Genomic DNA, 19,972 nt, shown 5'->3' on the forward strand with positions numbered 1-19,972 from the left:
TCTATCTTTATAAATAAAACATTATAGCCAGGTGAATTGTCATAAGCACATATGATAGATCAAAGAGTAAAGACATTATGACTTTAGAATTCATATGTCATCAGTCATAATGATAATTCCGAGTTTTGAAACTGAACATTTGTGAGCTGTTTAGTGTTAAATAAAAATAACAGTTAACAATAATATTTAAAACTGAAAACATCTTATTCTCGGCATATTAATTTCTTTTAATTGCCGTATGTAATTATAAGAATCTCTCACTATGGTATCTGCAAAATGTTTGCGATTTGTCGGTGTTGATTTTATGTGTTTAGTAATTCGCCGTATTTTTTAAGGTTCATATTTATAATAATATGCAAATAACCTAAAAGCAATATTGTCCATGTAATGTTATTGTTATGGGCATTATTTATGTAGTACTAATACTGTAAATAAAACTTTTTGAAAAGATGGATTCATCTTCATCAGAAGCTAGCAATGCAAGTAATAATGATGATATAAACATTTCATCTAATGGTAGCAAAAATCAAATTCAATCTCTTGATGCAACAGTTAAGCCTTTGACTCCAATAGAAAATTTTAGTGAAAAGAAAACCTATTGTGTTAGCCCAGGTGAAGATATAGAGTTAAGATGGTATGATTGCGATGATAATGATGAGCAGAGTATAGAGAAGAACTTAGCTGATGAAATGGAACTACTGAAAGATTCTGATGATGAAACTATTTCTAAGAAGGAAAGTCAGCATAAATTAACCGTACAGGACAGTAAAATGCTTAGTGACAATTCAGTAGCACTAGAGGATCCTGACAGTGATAACTTAAATAGCATTGAAATAGTAGAACCAGAATTACTAAAAGATAAACCTAATTTAGCTACTATTGATGATAACTCTGTTTCAGTGAATACAGCAGTAATAAAAAAAACTCTTAAAGATCCCAATGTTATGTTGGAAATACCCACATACATAGATATTAGTAACAGTGATTGTCAATTGAATGATACATTTAATATTATGGATTACAAAAATGATGACCATTTAGTAAAAAATAAAAAAACTGATAATGTTAATATAATTGAAGAAGACCAATCTAAATCTAGTTTTGCAAGCCACATATTAAAATCTCTTAAAAATGAAGAAACAATTGTTGATATTGAGGCTGATAAAATGAAAAAAATACTGTCCAATATAGAAGATGATCTTTTGAAATCCCCTGAAAATGAAGAGAACTTACTCGATGATGAACCAATATTAATTGATTCCGAGGATCCAGAACCTGAAATTATTAATATTATAGAAGATGATGATATTTTAGAGCCAACTCCAAACATATCCAATACTATGTCTGTTCTATCGCACAATGATGATTTGCAAGATACCCTGAAAAGATTTACAACAGATTTGAATGATCCCAATAGAATGTCTCCTCAGAAATGTGATGCATCAGATGACAGACCTATTTCAGATACTGAAGACCTTGATCAGTCTGATTATAGTGTCTTTTCTGATATAGATGTAATTCTGCCAACAGACCCAGAAAATGTGTCCACAAATGAAGATACTGATTTATTGTTAGGAAATATTGACTTGCCATCTGATAAATACATAGAAAATGAGTGCATTCTTTCAACAAGTGACATTGGCCATACAATAGATGAGTGTATGACAACTGTAGCTGAAAGCAATAATCAATCAACCGTATCATGTCACAATAAAGACTCAACTTTAAACCAAAATCCTGGAGATAATTTAAAAGCAGTGCAAGATAATATACAAATATCAAGCCAGAATGTGAAAGATCCATTGTTGTCTGAAGAAATTAAAAATATTGATGAATTTCAGCCACTAACATCAAAAGAAATTAGAAATGATGCAATTTTATACACCTGTAAAGAAACTATAGATAACTGCCTGGACCAAGAAAATATTTCTTCTTCATCAAAAGATCTAATACATCAAGATGATAAAATTTCAAGCACATCAATGGACTCTGGGGAAGAGAATTCAAAGTCACAAACTGAGATCCCATTAGAAAATACTAAAGTCGATAATGACAGTACAACTATTCTAAAAGATCTTAGGAAAGAACACCCTGAATCAGACCATACCAAAAAAGAAGAAACCATGAAACCAGATGATGACATTCTAAACAAACCTAAGGATCTCAAAGATGCAGCTTTAAAATTGGATAATGCTAATCCATCCACATCTAAGAATCTCAATATGACAAATGATGCTATTCTATCCACATCTAAGAAAGCAAGCCAGAAACTAGATACAATTCAACCCATTGAAGACCAAATACAGAAACTTCAAGAAAACAAAGACCCTATTCCTTCTACCTCAAAAACTGATGAAGATGCAGAAGACACATCAGACAGTCTTGGACTGTTGGCTGAATCTTCTCGGATGATGGAAGACGATGAGGATCAAGAAGAGGACGAAGAGGGTGATAATGGGGATGATGACGAAGAATTTGATCCAGAATATGGTGAGTTCAATTTCAGTCTTTATTTATATAGGATAATCATAGTATTGTCTTTTATTGACATAACTTTAATCCGGTTAAAAAGTTTTTTCTTTAAATAGGATAATCATGTTAAGGTCTTAACTTAACATATTCTACTTAACCATTATAATTTCTATTTTTGCTAGGAACACAAGCTTGGATTGTCCGTATAAATTGTGAGGAATGGCACCGCTTAGAACTAAAAATCTACATATATTTGTCTCATCATTTATATATATTTTAATATCATACATGATTACATTACAGAAAGCAGTAACCAAATGACAGTTGAACAGTCGGAGGATTCAAGCACCCGTCAATCAGAATTAGATGGCAAAGAATCCAAAGAGGATGACAAAATTGCTGAGAGGCCGTTTGAGTTTAGTGCGCAGAAGGATGATCAGGTATTCACTAATCTAGCATAACAAACTGTAAACAAATGAAAAACATTGTTTTGTAAACTATTTTTGTTTACATGTATACTGTTGGCTATGTTTAAAATAAGTTATAAGTACTTATTGAAGATTAGCATTGTAGTATATGTGTGTATTAATTATTGTTTGTAAGAAAAATATAAGATTTTCCATAGATAACCATTTGCTACAATGTGTTTTAAAGATCACATTAAAATAACAACGCACAAGAGCTCAACGATATTAAATGATTTTCAAAATTTGAATTAAATTTAAATATTTAAACTTCCAGCAAGAAGAAAGTACTAATGAGGCTAACGAAAACAAAGATGCAGATGAAGTGGTATGTAACCTGTTCACTGTTACACTTAAATTATACAACATTTTGTCTATGACTTAAATTTAATAATAATTATAGACTTAAATGTGTCAAAAAGTATCTTTCCATTAAACATTTACATACTTATTCATTTATATGAAAACCATAGAGCTATACATTTGATCTATAGGTATATACCCTATTTTGCCCCCTAGGTTTGCGGTTTAATCATGAAAGCGAAAGAGACAGAGTTACTAAATAGATATCTGAGGTTTTATATGTACCCTTAACCTCTCCCCTTTTGATCTAACTGTAATTGTATAGACTATAGATTATAGAATATTCAATAATATTAATATAAAATTATCTATTAATTTAGATTTTGCTTAGCTTCAGCGTGCAACTGGCTGTGCACCAATGGACTTTCTGTCTATGTGCGCATATAACATTCCCTCGTACGGTTAAGGAGAAACATCGTGAGGATCACGGCAACATCGGCTTGCCTTAGACCCAAAAAGTCAACGGCGTGTGTCACCTTCTTGCCTATTAGTTTGACAAATGATCATGAAACTTATACAAAAACTGAGGCCCAAACCTAAAATAGCGCCACTGATTTATTATATTTTTATAACATTATTAATATAGGTTCTATTATAAAAAAAATTAAATGTTTACAGACAGTCGAAGCACAGGATTCAATTGACATAGAATCAAAAATCTCTGACACTTCTGATGACGAAAATAAGTGTAAAGGTATGTTGTGTATTCAACATATAAAGTTATGGAGGTTTTTATAATTCATTTGTCATTATTATTATTAACAGCTTAAGTAGATATAACATATAAATAATAATATATATATACATACAATTATTTAATTTAAAACCACAGGAGAAAAAGAAGAATAGATCCTTAGAAGAATCCTTACCTCTTATTGAATTATTAAAAGATCTTTTATCATTACACCGTAGATTTGCCAGAGGAAAAAACCGAAAAATCTCCCAGCGCTGTCGACGCAAATGTTGTTGAATTAGATTCCGAAGATGGTAAGTGATTTTATCACGAAATCCAGATAATAAAAACTTAAAGTAATTCTGTCATTTCACGACTTAACCACTGCACCGATTTTAATGAGATTTAACAAGAATAGTTGAAAGGAAATAAGAGGTATATAACTGACGCGCGTGCTATATTTTCCCATATTAGTTTATAATAGAGTGTTTTGAGTATTAATAAACCAGTGTTTATTTTTTTAATGTAATTCGAGGCAAACGGGCAGGAGGCTCACCTGATGTTAAGTGATACCGCCGCCCATGAACACTCACATTGCAAGGCTTGCAAGTGCGTTGCCGGCCTTTCAAGAATTTGTACGCTCTTTTCTTGAAGTCGCCTAGGGCCGTTCAAGTATTACGTAAGCACTAAGGGGGGGGGGGCTTTGATTTTTTCTTATTTGGTGATTACGTCAACAGTAATTATTTACTTTTTTACACATATTAGGTACCCAAACATTGTCTATGATTGTAAACAAAATGCACTTTCGAGAATTCCTATATAATTAATATATGTTTATGTACTATTATGCTTACAAAAGTAGGGGGGGGGGGGGGTAAATTGCTTACCTAATACTTGAACGGCCCTTAAATTGAATTGGTTCGGTAGTAACCTCAGTGGGCAACTGGTTCCACATAGTGGTGGTGCGCCGCAAAAACTGCCTTAAGTACGCTCGGTTGTGGAACGGCGGAAGTCGAGGTGATACGAATGGTATTTTGTATTCTTGACGTCCGATAGTGAAACTCAGCTTCAGCTCTGTATCATATATGTATTTCTATAACATAAATATGAGTGGTCAATTTTTTTTATGGCTCTGGCACGGTTTATGCATTAGCCAGCGTCAAGTATGAGATTTTTATAATTCGTGCTTTTTGCCTTAGAAATTCGACCATGTCGTCCATGTACGGTTTGGGCACTCGCCCGGTACTGCACAACCCTCCCAAAGGCCGAGAACAAATTTAAATTAAATTAAAACTTGCCCTCGAACCGGGAATCGAACCCGGTACCCCTCACCTAGCTGCCACTTAATAAGACAGCTAGGCTATGAGGCCCCCATAGTGGTCCATTTTTACATAGAGAATGCATTTGACATACGTCCGATTATAGAAAATACGATATAACAATAGTTAGCACAAAGGAATTGTTTGTAATTTATTATCATTTAGATGTTCAAGAGACAAAAGACGATTCGGATGTGACGTCAGTGAACCTCCCGGCCGGGATAGATGTCATTGCGTCTCACTCTAGCATAGCGAATACTGACATACGAGTGAAAGAGGGGGAGATAGTCATAAGCGGTATACCGAAACCGGCGGCTGTTAAAGTTGTAAGTAAAATGTTTGAATATTGTTTCCCTATAGACAACGCATTTTAAACTGAGTCGTCGGGCTTTAAATGTCACTGACAGTAGGAATCTGTACTCAATGCAGTTATCGATACTTAGGTACCTGCGCACGCACTCTGACGCCTGATTGGTCGTTACGAGTTTTTCTATAAATATAAGATTTTTAAGCTATTGCATAGATTTTATCGCGGGCTTTGAGCGCGGCGACCAAATCAAGAAATTCCGTTACGAAATGAACCTAACACGATGACGTTAGAGCGGGACAGAACGCATACTGCGTCTCACATCGGTTTAGCGTGATCGGATAAGCGTGTTAGTCTGAGTCTGGTAGAATGAATTAATATCAAAGAAAAAAAGTACTGCAAAAAATAAATAAATTTATAATATTGCATAAGTTTATAAAAAATGCTATGCAATAGCTTTACCGCGGCAGTCCCCGAGTGCCACACGTATTTTTTGTTATGACACTTATTTTTTGTCAACATTACTTACGCTTCGTTACGCAATACGCACAATGGAGAATTTATTTTCGAAAACTTATTCCTATGTATACTTAACATAATTTAGCATATCGATCGTACCTATCCCGTTATCGATATGCACCTTTATAATTCTTACGCACATCACTACACCTCTCCATAAGACATGTAAGGGCGAGCGAGACAGATAGATAAATTTGATTTCTGATACCAGTTCAGTCAAGCCTCAGTTTAAATGCGTTGACTATAGTAATCGAACCCTCTCGGGTTTTTAATAACAGGATACTACATTTGAGTCTACTATTTCTAATCTAATATATAAAATTCTCGTGTCACAATGTTCAATCCAATACTCCTCCAAAACGACTCAACCGATTCTTATTAATTTTTTTATGCATATTCAGTAAGTCTGAGAATCGGCTACTATCTCTCAACTATCTAACTAACTATCACTATCGTTCAAACCCCTAAGTGATAAGGGGTGTCCACTGTCCACCCCAAAATTTTAATTTTTAAACATTTTATTTTATTTTATGATGCAGCATACAAAAATACATACAACTTCTAATTTTCACCCCTTAGCAATTAACTTTTTTTTTACAATGTTTGCCGGGTCAGCTGGTATTAATGTAATATTTGTATATCAATAAATAAATTTACAGGCGCGACTGAATACAGCAGAGGTGTCTATAAAAACGGTAAGTTAATTTTATTGTAATAAAGAATTCCATAATTTATTTAAGTAGATCGTTTTTTTGAGAATAATATATGAGATGGTCCGGTTATAACGTTTGGTTGTTTTTATCCTGTAATAGCTGCAGAAGGTGTTTTAAAGATATAAACGTGAATCTCTGACCATAGTAAATCGCGTAAACCAAAGACAATATAGATTTTGATAAATAATTATAGGCCTATGCTAATTTAATCCTAAAAACTTTCAGACCAAACTCCCACCACTCGAAGTATTTAATTTGGATTCCGACGAGGACATGGAGGTCGATAAAGAAGGTATTTATGATGAACACGAAACAATGTTATCAAACCACAAATTACAGAATACTTGTAACACGTACACATACGTACGCGTACCTAAATGAGCCTACTGATTAAAGTTTTGTATCTATGATTTCAGAAGCGAAATAGAGAATATTTATTTGAAATTTTGCTTTGTCTAAAATTCTATTAAGCGCTTTGTAATAACATCGGTGGCTCGTAGAAGTTCATATTTAAATAATACCTAAAACTAATAGTAAAAAGAACCTGATAAAAGATCAGCCTTGCGATTCTGTAACTCACTTTTCGAACTCACACAGCGGTTTTCACAGCGGCGGTCGCGCTCAAATCAGTCGTAAAGCAGTCATTTTACGATTTGGCATTCTGATAAGGAGAGAGCTTGTAGTTTATTGTTTACAACTGACTTGACTTGACTGATTTGAGTGCGACCGCCGCTGTTAAACCCGCTGTGTGAGTTCGAAAAGTGAGTTACAGAATCGCAAGGCAGGTTCTGCAGTGATGATGTTTTTAATCTCTATAATATCTAGACTATAATTTTTACGGGTTTTTTTACAGTTGCCGAAGATAAATCGGAAGTAACAGACGCTAAATTGAAAAGTATGAAATGTGTCAACGAAGCGTGTCCACACCTTACGAACGTATTTTATGTGGCGGACAGCAGTGCGTTGTCGTTTTACAACGCAAAGAAGTGTCGATATGTGTGCGAGATATGTGCGGAGGCTGTTGTAAGAAGAAATGAGGTAAGGTTTTTGAAGTTATACTTCTTTAGGCGCGTTATGAAAAATTTATGAGAGTGAAATTTTACGATGCGCGCGCACCGTGACACAAAATTAACAGAATGAAGTTGCCCACGGAAGAAGCTACGGCATTGGACATAATTTAAAAACAACATTCGAATAATAATAGAATTTATGTTACACTTAATGTAAGAGAATAATAATAAATATTTATTTATTTAATTTTTCAAATGTAAACTGAACTTTATTGACTATAATGACTTCTTTTCTAGTCTTTGATTATTTAATTGTAATTAATTATTTGCATGCAATCAAAAACTATTTTTAATAATGCCAAAGAAGTATAACTTCTAACGCGCGTACATAAGTACACGCACCCTTTTTTAATATTAAAAGCTTAGTTGTATTTATTTATTTCGTAACCTGCAGCTAACAAAAAATATATATAATAACAAACAATTACACTAAATATATATAGTCCAGGATCCATCGCCCATTTTTGCACTTGATTACTATCAAGCTAATTTTCCGTGAGTAAAGGAGGAAATTCCGTGAGGAAATTATTGGGCGTCTCATCAAAATAAAGCTACTCACGGAAAATTAGCTTGATAGTAATCAAGTGCAAAAATGGGCGATGGATCCCGGACTAATAGCCAGATATGGAATACATAAAAGCTACAAAAAGATTTAAAAAATTAAAAAACAATAAAAAATGTTCAATACATTTAACTAAGAGATACCTAATTTGGCTGTGTTGTGTGATGGTGTAAAAGTGAGGGTATGTACGTGATGGTGTGTATGTGGTGCAGGTGATCTAGTTTAAAATTTGGCCTTTTATTTATAATGCTAGTGATAATATGATGGCCTAGTGGGTTCAGCGTGTGACTCTCATCCCCGAGGTCGTAGCTTCGGTCCCCGGCTGTGTGCCCACTCAAAAAGTCGACGGCGTGTGTCAGGCACAGGAGGCTTATCACCTACTTGCCTATTACATTGACGAATGATCATGAAACAGATACAGGCATCTGAGGCCCCAATTTGTTCTATTATTTCTTATTATACGTATTATACCCCCTGTGGGGGACACGTTAAGATACACGTGGGTCACACGCCCCACACGCATACATATACGGCTCTATATATATATACAGTAGAACCTCGATAACGTAAACCTCGGTAACATAAAAAACTCTGTTACTTCAAAAAATACTATGTTCCCTTCCCATCAGAGCCCAAAACCTCTATAACTTAAAATACGCAACCTCTATAACTTAAATAAATAATCTCTGTATAGGCCCTCAGTAACTAAAAGAAATGTTTCCACAACCTCTATAACATAAAGTTGTTTGTGAATGAGTCATTTTGAAAGAGTGTCAAAACAAATGGTTTCGGTATTTATTGCTTGCACGTGTTTACTAATGTATTGTTAACGTAATCAATACATTACCTATTGTTTGCTTTATCTAAATTCTTCAAAGCTTTGCGGCGGTTAGCTTTGTGACAACGACTTACTTGCATCATAAGTTAATGTGTTAATGTATTCTCCTCTCTATTTGTCATTGAAAATCAAATCGATTTAGAAACAGTGAATTTTTTAAAACAAAAGAAAATCACAGATTTTTTTAAGTAGACTAAACCTTTAGTTGTTGTTTTATTTTTATGTAATGTAACTAATGTGAATAAATATGATTACATATTTAATTTTCCATCCTTCTGATGCATTCAAGTAAAAATGGGAGCAAGGGTACATAGAAACATTTACATACCTCTATATTAATATAGAGGTTCTATGTTAGGTAAAGGTTAAACCTTTACCTAACATAGAACCTTGATAACTTAAAACCTCTATAACATAAAATATTTTGTGTTTCCCTTGGACTTTATCTTATCGAGGTTCTACTGTATTATATAGAGCCGTGTATTTCTACATTACCCTCATTCCTAAGCCCTATTTATTATTATCTCCCTAATCTATTTATCTCATAATAAGCTAAATATCTTATTCTATTCTTAAATTATTTTCAGAGACTTATTGAGGGTATTCGTAATTTCGAAAATCTTGTCCTCTTAGATTTGGGCAAAGATATAAAGGATTCAATAGAAGTCCTGGATTCAGACTCTGATGATGATGTGGATCCCGCGGATTTAGCCAAAGAGGTTGTGGGAGAGAAAGGGGCCAAGTAAGTAAAATAAAAAAATCCTGCCTATTTTGTCCAGCGTTAATTTTAGATTTTAAAAACGTCTAGGTCTATATATATATTCTCAATGACCTGCAATTATTTGCCGTCTAAATGCCTATAGCTTCATATAGATTTTGTATAGGGACATAAAAAAAATCTTTCAGCTAAGTTCTCTATTGATCCTAAATTTGTAAAATGTGACTTACTTAATTTGTAATACGATCGACTCAGTGTCCTTCAAGAAAAGAGCGTACCAATTTTTAAAACCGGCAACGCACTCGCGAGCCCTCTGGCAGTGTGTGTCCATGGGCGGCGGTATCACTTAACATCAGGTGAGCCTCCTGCCTGTTCTAAAAAAAATATTTGTATAAGAGTATTGACATAGCGTTTTTACGTTATAGAGAGTTTTTTAACCGATATCGTTATAAAGAGCTCACACTGTATTTATTTATTAACATTTCGTTGCATTACAATATAAAAATTGAACATAATTAAATGTAAAGGAGAGCAACTGGCGGCCTAATTGCTTTCGAGCGCTCTCTTCCAGGCAACCACTGTGAGAGAAAAAAAAATATTAAATTAGATTAGGTAGGCAAGAAGTGAAGTATATTAAGTGCAAATTTAGGTTTCCTTTACAATTTCTCTTAAAATATTTTCTGGATAAGAACACACAAGGCATTTTTTTTCAATATGTACTATTCTAGGTTACTGGAAGAACAATTAGCTAATATATTTAACGAGCAATGGGATAAATACAAGATGGAGACCAGATTATTGGAAAGTGTTGATAGTTTGAAGACGGAAATGGAGGAGCTTGAGAGTAAGTCAAATGTTTTATTTAGTTTTGAATTCTATATTCTCTATTGTATAGGGATTTTGATGAATATATGTAGTATGTGAATTAGTGCTGACTCAACAGTTATAATAAATCAACAATTATTACTTGAATTTCCGCATATTTAATTTTTTTATCTTCGTACCGAATTTTCTGTTTAATTGAAATTTTATCCATAACATATACCAATTATATTTTCTTCTTCATAACGTTATCTATCTAGTTTTTCAATTACAAACGTGTTTGTTTCTGATCGTACTATGTAGACAATAATTTATAGATATTGGACATTTCCTGGTTAACAACGATTGGTAGGCGTTATCTATGTCATTTACGTGCGAAAACAAAATTATAGAAATTTATTAATCCAAATGGATCTATATTAGTGATTTTCAACCTTTTTTCGCCATCCCATTAGCCTTTCTAAAATTCTTATAAGTAACATACATAATTTTAAATATAGAGTAAAAATTTGAATTGTTTACTTAAGAAACTGATATGATAGGTTTTATGAAGAAATTACTAGGAATTTGTTAGCGATACACGGTAAGTAAATTTTCTAAACATAATGAAAAACTGAAATTAATATTTCAAATAATTACAATATCCTTAACAAAGAAATTCCCATGTGGGCGTGGGAAAATCTGATCTGATCTCAAACATAATTGTTTTTTGTAATGGTTTATTTATATATTTTAATATTTTTCTAGGACAAAGCAAAGAAGTAGACGAAATGTTGAAGGAATGTCAAAAATCGACGGACAATCTTCGTAACGAGTTATATACTACATTCAAACCTGACATAAAGCAATTACCACCGATTACTATATCTGATATGAATCAGGTGAGTGTGGCGGATATTTTTGTGTCTAAATAAATATTCTAGATATTACAAGTCAAAACATATTTTTAGTTCTGAGCTTCAGATTTCTGTCTCTGTTTTGGGGTTTTTTGAAGTTATATACTTTAGGCGCGTTATGAAAAATTGATGAGAGTGAAATTTTACGATGCGCGCGCACCGTGACACAAAATTATCAGAATGAAGTTGCCCACTGAAGATGCTACGGCATTGGACATAATTTAAAAACAACATTCGAATAATAATAGAATTTATGTTACACTTAATGTAAGAGAATAATAATAAATATTTATTTATTAAATTTTTTAAATGTAAACTGAACTTTGTTGACTATAATGATTTCTTTTCCAGTCTTTGATTAATTGTAATTAATTATTTGCATGCAATCAAAAACTTTTTAATAATGCCAAAGAAGTATAACTTCTGACGCGCGTACATAAGTACACGTACCCTTTTTTATTTTCCTAATAGGCACTTACTTGCCTTGTCAACCTTCGATCATTATCATTTAAAAAATCAAATACACCACTACACGTAATACTCGTCGAGCGAGTTTGCTGATCTTGCCTAAGCCGAACAAATTATTAAAAGAAGTCTATTGAGTATGAGGTGTGCAATTGTTTAATCAATTACTCTAAAATTATAATAGCGTGTTTAATCAATTCAAAAGGGCATTAAAGATTCATTAGAATGAGCCTAAGAAACTAAAATTGGGATAGATGATGGCGACGCGTATAGGTATGTTATCTAAAGCTGGCGGCTTCAACACATTTACACTTTGTGCTTGTGTAGTGTCTGTGAATAAGCGCGAGACGTGATGTCAAACTGAAATACAATCACAAATACATCATGAAAAGACTGTCCATCTCTCTCGCGCTCGGCCAAGCTTATGAGTATAAAAGAGACAGTTATTGTTTTTCTTTTGCTACTGTTTATGTTGATCTTTACTGTTTGATATTATTATTATTTTATACATGTTGATCTTTTTTCAAACATTACCAGGGCAATCTCGTGAAATGGTGCACAATGTTTTTAATTATTTTAAGCATCTTAATAAAAACAGTTTAATGAAAAAATGTTATATTTAATTTGACATCAGATGCGACTGGGGTTTCTTTTCTAATTGAAAGAATAGTTAGTGAAGTAAAAGTGAAGTGTGTTGAGCTAGATGGAGCTTATGTCGAAAAATGAAAAATTATTTACACGAACTACTCTTTCACGTTCTTGGTCTGGCTTAGAACTTTTAGATCCACCCTCGTATGCACCTAATAATTATATGTGTTTGACACATTTTTATTTATTTACAACCCACCCAACCTTACTAAAACCAGAGTGGACTAAAATGTATAGCATGGCAAAAAAATCATATTTTGAAACATACTGTATGTGAAATTGCATTAGTGAGAGTACTGTGAACCCGCCAGCTTTCGATAACCGACCTATATCTCGTTCGTGTATTATATTAAGTTTCTCATGTAAATAAAAATACATTTTTTGTAATAAAACATAAAGTTCTTTATACATTAAATGCGCACATAGACAGAAACCCAATTGCAGCCTGGGTTCCAAACTATGATCTTGGGACGAGAGTGACACTGCTAAAAACGTTAACTGCTTAAAATATCTAAAATATAATTAAAATTAAATTGATGCAAAATCACTATAAGTCACTAATAATCAAATCTTCTGGCAATATGAGTGTCCAAGAGCGGTGATATCACTTAACATCGCCTTTGCATTCTATTACATTTAAAAAAAAGCGCGATCCATAGTCGGATTGGGCCCAATTTTCTGTATTTTCTTTATTGGCTCCTGAACGCTTTTTGTGCCTTACGCCAATGTCTGTAGAAAGAAAATTAATTTTGCGCCAACGAACGAACCTAAGAAATAAATTACACGTTCGACGATCTCTGGAGATTATTTTTTATTCAAATGAACTTTTATAATATTTCTGAATGGGTTTTTTCAGGTTACGTGCTATGAAACACATATTATGGAGGTATGTTTTATTTTTCATTGATATTTTTGGTTCGGGGTTTCCTGATTTGGTCACGCATGAGTATTTAAAGAAAAAAACTTTTTAACCGGATTAAAGTTATGTATAAATTTACAATTATTTAACATAATTTTAAATTCAACCGCTGTAGAAAAAAAGGACACCGTGAGCCATTTCTGCCAAAACCCTCCATCTTTTAGTCGATACCAACTCCGGGGAAATAAATACAGATAATGCAACTTTTTTTCTACAGCTGTGATACTTTTTGACATCCAACAAACGCGTGTACACACACATTTTTTACACGCTTTATATTAGCTTCACCTGTATGTATGTATGTATGTAACCGACTCCTTCGGACTCGATTTTGACCCACTTTTAACGGACAGATTTAATTCAAACTTTGCGCACCTGTCAAAGATTGATGACAATGCAATAAATAATCCGAAAAAAAATTTAAAAAATTAAACTAAAAAATAAGAAATAAATAGACGAAAAATATGGCACAGAGCGCCCCACGCTTTTTCACAATAATACCAGTATTTTTTGTTCATTACCATTTTCAGCCTAAATTAGGAATTATTTTTCACTTTTTAGGTTGATGTGCTTTAAAAAGCGTGTTTTTGAGTTTTTTTTAACTATTATTTATTTTAAATACAGACGTTCGTAACTGTAAATATTTATCAATGATTAAATAAATTTTATTCAGTGTTGCTATAGTAAGATTTTCTACATATTTTTTTATTATTCCATATCCAGACGCGTCTCTCGAAACGGCGTTTGGCGTCAAGTGCCGAGACACCCGCTAAACGTAAGGCGGATTGTGAGAAAACTAACAATGTAAGTTATATATTGAATATGTTTCAATATCTCTAGAAAGTTTTTTGTTCTTCTCTGTATTACACTTATAAGTGATAACGCCCGTCGCACTCCTGCTCAGCCTTTAGATTTATTACCGTTTTTTTTTGTTATTTGGTTAGAATAGTGTTAATAAATATAAATAAAATGAATTAGTGGAACTAGAATCTTTTTAGGACTGGCCTTAGATTTCCGCATCTGTTTTATGATCATTTGTCAGTTTAATAGGCATGTCAGCATCAGCCTCCGGTGCCTGACAAACGCTGTTGAGTTTTTGGTAGACAAGCCGGTTTCCTCACGATGTTTTCCTTCACCGTTCGAGTGAATGTTAAATGCGCACATAGTAAGAAGGGCATATAAGCAAATTAAGGAGCGTTCAAGTATTACGTAACGAATTTGAATGGGGAGTCCTTTTGTAAAACGGTACGATGCGCGAATTACGCGTTATTGTTAATATAATTATCGACTTTCCAGTACTTTACACCGCATAATGGTAACTGTTAGGTATAAAGAATCACTGGGAGGTCACGAAACGTTCATAATAACGTTACGGCACGTTACATGGGGGGGGGGCTTGATCAATAATCGATAAAAAATTGAGAGACGTAATACTTTAACGTTCCCTTAGCAGTGTCTGGATATACACTATGGAAGGGTTATCAGACCTTAATATTAATTCTATTTTTTCTTTCTTGACAGGATTGTACAGGTGTTTTCGGTGACAAAGGTGACGATGATGTGAGTTATACAAATTATTTTTTATTTTTTATTATTTACTTATTGACAAAATAAGGACACATGACAGATACACAAATCAAGATATTTAAACAAATATATACAAATTATAATCACAAGTGTCTTTAAATTGTTTCACAGATAAGTTTTGTTTTATAAAAGTATGAGTATCTCAACTAAAAATCAAATAATAATAGGCAAGTGTAAACACAGTAATTTATAGTACATACATAAAATACTTAATAATTTTAAAAAGCGTTTGTTAGCAGTAGGGGAGCACGATAATGTATATCTAAATATATATATAAAGTTTATGGGCACTTACACTTTCTTTTAAAGTTAGAAACAGATTTTATTCGATGTTTCAATATCTAAACTAATAATATATATTTAACAATTATACTGCCGCCACTGCTTTACTCGATCCGTGACCGTAAAACAAAAGTGGGTTTTCTGACAAAATTTTATAAACTATTTATTACTGACTGTAGAATCTATACAAATTATTTAATTATGTTAAGTAATACTAAAAATGCTTTAAAAATCAAATTAAATATAATTTTAAGAACGTACGTACGACGTACCAGGCTTGTAAACACGTAATCTCCAAGTTTTTACGAATTAATTATCATTTCAACTACACAAATATACATGCATATATTATTTCGACGAAATTAAGCTCCAAGATAGTTTAGACATGCGAAGACATATTATGTAGATATACATATATAAATAAACATGCTAGGTCAACGTCGATTCGACTAATCTGTGTCACGTTACTGTCGTATGAAAATCATGTTTTTAAATATGGATTTTTTACAAATCAACGATTATTTTCAAATTATTTTACATTAACCTTGCTAAGCTACATGCTTAGACTAAAATGACGTAAATTTCCCACAGAACACGGACATAACAGTAGTACAATTGTCTACGGAGAACGCACCGCCGGATCTGCCACCTGTCGGCGAACTAGAACGGCCACATTTACGACCCGGAATGCCGATATATGCCATGAGGAATATGTTTGGGACATGGGGCAAAGCGCATATCGTTGAAGTCATTGGGGCATCGGTGAGTTTATTTAATTAATTTATCTTAAAAATCGTCGCCTTAAATAATTAAAGATGTTTATGAAAGCTCTCCGTAAATTTAAACTGTACTCTTGTTCGTATAGTAAATACTATTGCAATGAAGGCAATATCAGAAATTGTCGGTTTACGTATACGAGTACGTAAAGAATAGTTTGTGCTAGGCTTTGTTGATAGTTTTAACTTGTCTATATTAATATCGTAGGAAATTTCAACCTTCGTTACAGAATTCGCCATTTTCCATGTGTCGTATCAAATTCGACAAATCCCAGAAGAACATGTATAAGACTCTCAGCGCACGAAATCTGGCTTATTGCGAACCAGCCAATGCGAGGATGACTATTGGTACGTTGAATATATTTATCCCGGGATGGGCTATCCGGTATGTTGCTTGAGCATAGATCGCAGCTGGAAAAATTCTGCGGCAAGATTGTCAAACATGTCAGTTATTATGACGATATTTCCGGAGTAGTTGTCGCCCGGGTCCGGCAGGAGACGCCAACCCTTTAAGATAATAATGTCCCTTTTTAAAAAGGGGATATCTCGACAGTCCCCTGCTGCTTAGCCACTCGGTCACATCTGTCTGATAGGCTAGGATGTAGGGGTGCCTGTATATTTAAAAAAAATTAGCTATTAAAAACTGTCTGTTTCGTATTCAAACTTATTATTAGAAGTAAAGGTAACAAAACCTAACCAATACCCGTTTCTACCAAAAGTAATGCTACTTTGCAAAAAAGAAATATTGAATTCCATCATCGGATGTCGAGGCAAAATTCTTTTCGATCTGTTCCACAACACTTTCTGCCGCACACCACCTCATTCTGGAACCAGCTGCCAGTAGATGTTGTCAACCAGATACGACTTAGGGGCCTTCAAAGAAAGTGCGTATTATTCCCTAAAAGGTTGGGAACAACTGTTAGCCCCCGGCATTGCGGGTGTCTATAGGCGGCGGCTATCAATTCAAAATGATTGCACGTTTGTTTTCTGTCCACAAAAATTCTGTTGCTGCACATAAAACGAAATGAAATTTAGATTATTCAAGTTATCTTTAGTAGTATTGGTTGAATTAGTTGGTGTGGTATTTACACAGATTATTACATATTACATACAGAAAATGACATTGACAACTGTCAACTTCGATAAAAACAATCACCACAGACTTATTTTTTACATTTATAAGCGACGCAGCAGATGTAACGTGAGTTATCTATTTTAGGTACACGCGTCATAGCGCTGTTCCAAGGTTCTGCTGAGGTTGGAAAAGAGAGCAAGCTGCGTGAGAAGTTCTATTCTGGTATTGTGGCTGAGGTCCCTAATCCTGTTAATAGCTTCAGGTATGAATTAGAATATCGTCAAAAAAAATGCAAGCAATTTCTGTATGACTTAGTAATCCTGAAAAGAGTAGATCTATGGGTGTCTTGTTCTATATTAGTTAATAAAATTTATTATTATGAATATACAAGTATACGTAATAAAGCTCCCTGCATTCAAGTATGCATGCTGCATTTCACGCAATTTTAGGAGATTATTGGGGGGATTATCCCCCCGTAACGTTAACCGTAACGTTTTTCTGTACCCAAGTAGTAAAACGTTTCGTGGCCATCTAGTAACTCTTTATACCTAAAAGTTACCATTATGTAGTGTAAAGTACTAGAAAGTTGAAAATAAAATTAACAAAAACGCGTAATTCAATCCCCGGCCCAAATTCGTTACGTAAAACTTGAATGCTACCTTAGTTAGTTTCGCAAATAGAAAGAAAAATCCATTGGTGCAGCCGTAATAGCCGCTTAAAATATGTTTTTATAATTTGTATAAATAGTATCTCTAATTCTTTCCTACACACAAAATTCCGCTAATTTCTCGCAAAAACAATATACTGAAATAAATTTTAAAAGAGAGTATTTCCTCTTAAACAGCAGCAACGCTGGGTGCGTAACATGGGAGGTCATGGTTTGCGGTAGCTCTCTGATAGCTATTATTGATAGATATAGAAGCTATGATAGATAGATAGATATGATTAGCGATTCTGTAGGCCCCTTTGCCTATCATATAAAAAACCGACTAAAATAATGTTAATAACTTGCTTCTTCAACTATAAAAATAAATTGTCCTTCGCGGTTTATTGGTTTAAATATATTACAGATATTTAATATTCTTCGACGATGGCTACGCGCAATACGCGACTCATGTGGACACACGTCTCGTCTGCGAATATTCCACTCAAGTGTGGGAGGAAGTTCATCCATTTTCGCGACTCTTTGTGAAGGAGTACCTCTTCAATTACCCCCAAAGGCCCATGGTCAGATTGAAGGCCAACGAGACAATTAAGACCGAGTGGAAGGGTGAGTCGTTTTACAAAGTAATATAATCGTATATTAGAATATGTATGTATAAAATATTTGTGCATAAGTATTACTCTAAAATTTAAAATGTGTTTGCGTTGACTATACATAAATGTTAATTCGATTGAATAATTCTGAAATTCGAGAATTTACGTAATTTTTTGATAGTTATATTAAAAAAAAGTAAAAAATAATTTAATCACATAGGTAACATAATGTACACTTATGACATGTCAGTAAAGAAATACATATTAATGCTTCTAATTTTACATGTACTGCCAATTCTCACATCAAGGGCGTAGAACGGGAGAGAAGAACTGGCAATAAACTCTCCGCCACTCTTTTCAATCGCCATTTTTTGATTTACAAAATGTTTGTAAGGAGCTGCAACCATTACACCATGTCCCATGTGACATTTTAAGTAATTAATAATAATAACATAAATTAAAAACAAAGATTTGTCCTCTATCAGCAGGAGACATGGTGAAATAGGAGCACGCACTTACATTCTCGTGGGAACAACACGCAAACACATAGTCGAAATAACTAACATCACCGCATACACGAATTCAAGTACGACCAAATTAGACATAATGATTATATATTAATGACCGAATTAGACATTAGCTAGAAAGATTTAACTTTTTTTTACAAAATAATATAATCTAAATCATGATATGTTACTTATGAAAATGTATGTAATGTATTAATGTAACCATAGCAGTCTTGTAGGAGCGCGACAAATGCATGTCGCAGATTCGACGCGGTTAATAATTACGAAGTTGGTATCACTACAGTCGTCCGACATTATTACTTAATATTTAAACACAGTCAGTGCGCACGATCGGAAAGCAACTGAAGCACTTCACGACTGATTCTACGCACTACTGACAAATTGACTTTGACAATTGACACATTGACATTTTACAAGCTGTAAGATGTCTATGATATTGCGTGGTGTTGCCATTGTAAAAAAACAAATTACATCGTGTTCATTATAACCTAATCTCTGACATGCATATAAAAATAGTTCGTAAATAGCTAATTTACCTCGACGTTTTATCGCCATAGACGTTGTTTGCTCTTGATGTACAGAGTCGACTTGCGTTACAATTGGGCCTGTAAGTCATGCTCGGCTCGTATTTTTATGTCATCTCGAAAAAGTGTTCTACTAATGGGTGAATATAACTAATATAACTTTATTTAATTACTTA

General features: G+C 33.5%; 1 protein-coding gene across 3 annotated transcripts in view; it reads left to right on the plus strand.

The window, feature by feature from the left end:
• Positions 1-128: 128 nt before the first annotated feature.
• LOC125055080 (histone-lysine N-methyltransferase eggless) overlaps positions 129-19,972 on the plus strand; it is a 34,066-nt gene continuing 14,222 nt past the window's right edge. Inside the window, exons 1-19 of one of the 3 annotated variants that reach the window (XM_047657302.1) lie at positions 129-2,490; positions 2,776-2,912; positions 3,214-3,264; positions 3,918-3,993; positions 4,212-4,286; positions 5,457-5,617; positions 6,777-6,812; positions 7,056-7,122; positions 7,684-7,868; positions 9,888-10,042; positions 10,747-10,862; positions 11,588-11,721; positions 13,706-13,735; positions 14,492-14,572; positions 15,290-15,328; positions 16,229-16,399; positions 16,644-16,761; positions 17,633-17,750; positions 18,559-18,758. In XM_047657302.1, the coding sequence (XP_047513258.1) occupies positions 450-2,490; positions 2,776-2,912; positions 3,214-3,264; positions 3,918-3,993; positions 4,212-4,286; positions 5,457-5,617; positions 6,777-6,812; positions 7,056-7,122; positions 7,684-7,868; positions 9,888-10,042; positions 10,747-10,862; positions 11,588-11,721; positions 13,706-13,735; positions 14,492-14,572; positions 15,290-15,328; positions 16,229-16,399; positions 16,644-16,761; positions 17,633-17,750; positions 18,559-18,758 (3,991 nt within the window). In that variant the 5' untranslated portion in view covers positions 129-449. The remainder of the gene's footprint in view (positions 2,491-2,775; positions 2,913-3,213; positions 3,265-3,917; positions 3,994-4,211; positions 4,287-5,456; positions 5,618-6,776; positions 6,813-7,055; positions 7,123-7,683; positions 7,869-9,887; positions 10,043-10,746; positions 10,863-11,587; positions 11,722-13,705; positions 13,736-14,491; positions 14,573-15,289; positions 15,329-16,228; positions 16,400-16,643; positions 16,762-17,632; positions 17,751-18,558; positions 18,759-19,972) is intronic. The other 2 variants (XM_047657304.1, XM_047657303.1) reach the window with 2 other exon arrangements.

This window comes from Pieris napi, chromosome 13 (assembly GCF_905475465.1).
Source record: "Pieris napi chromosome 13, ilPieNapi1.2, whole genome shotgun sequence".
NCBI lineage: Eukaryota > Metazoa > Arthropoda > Insecta > Lepidoptera > Pieridae > Pieris > Pieris napi.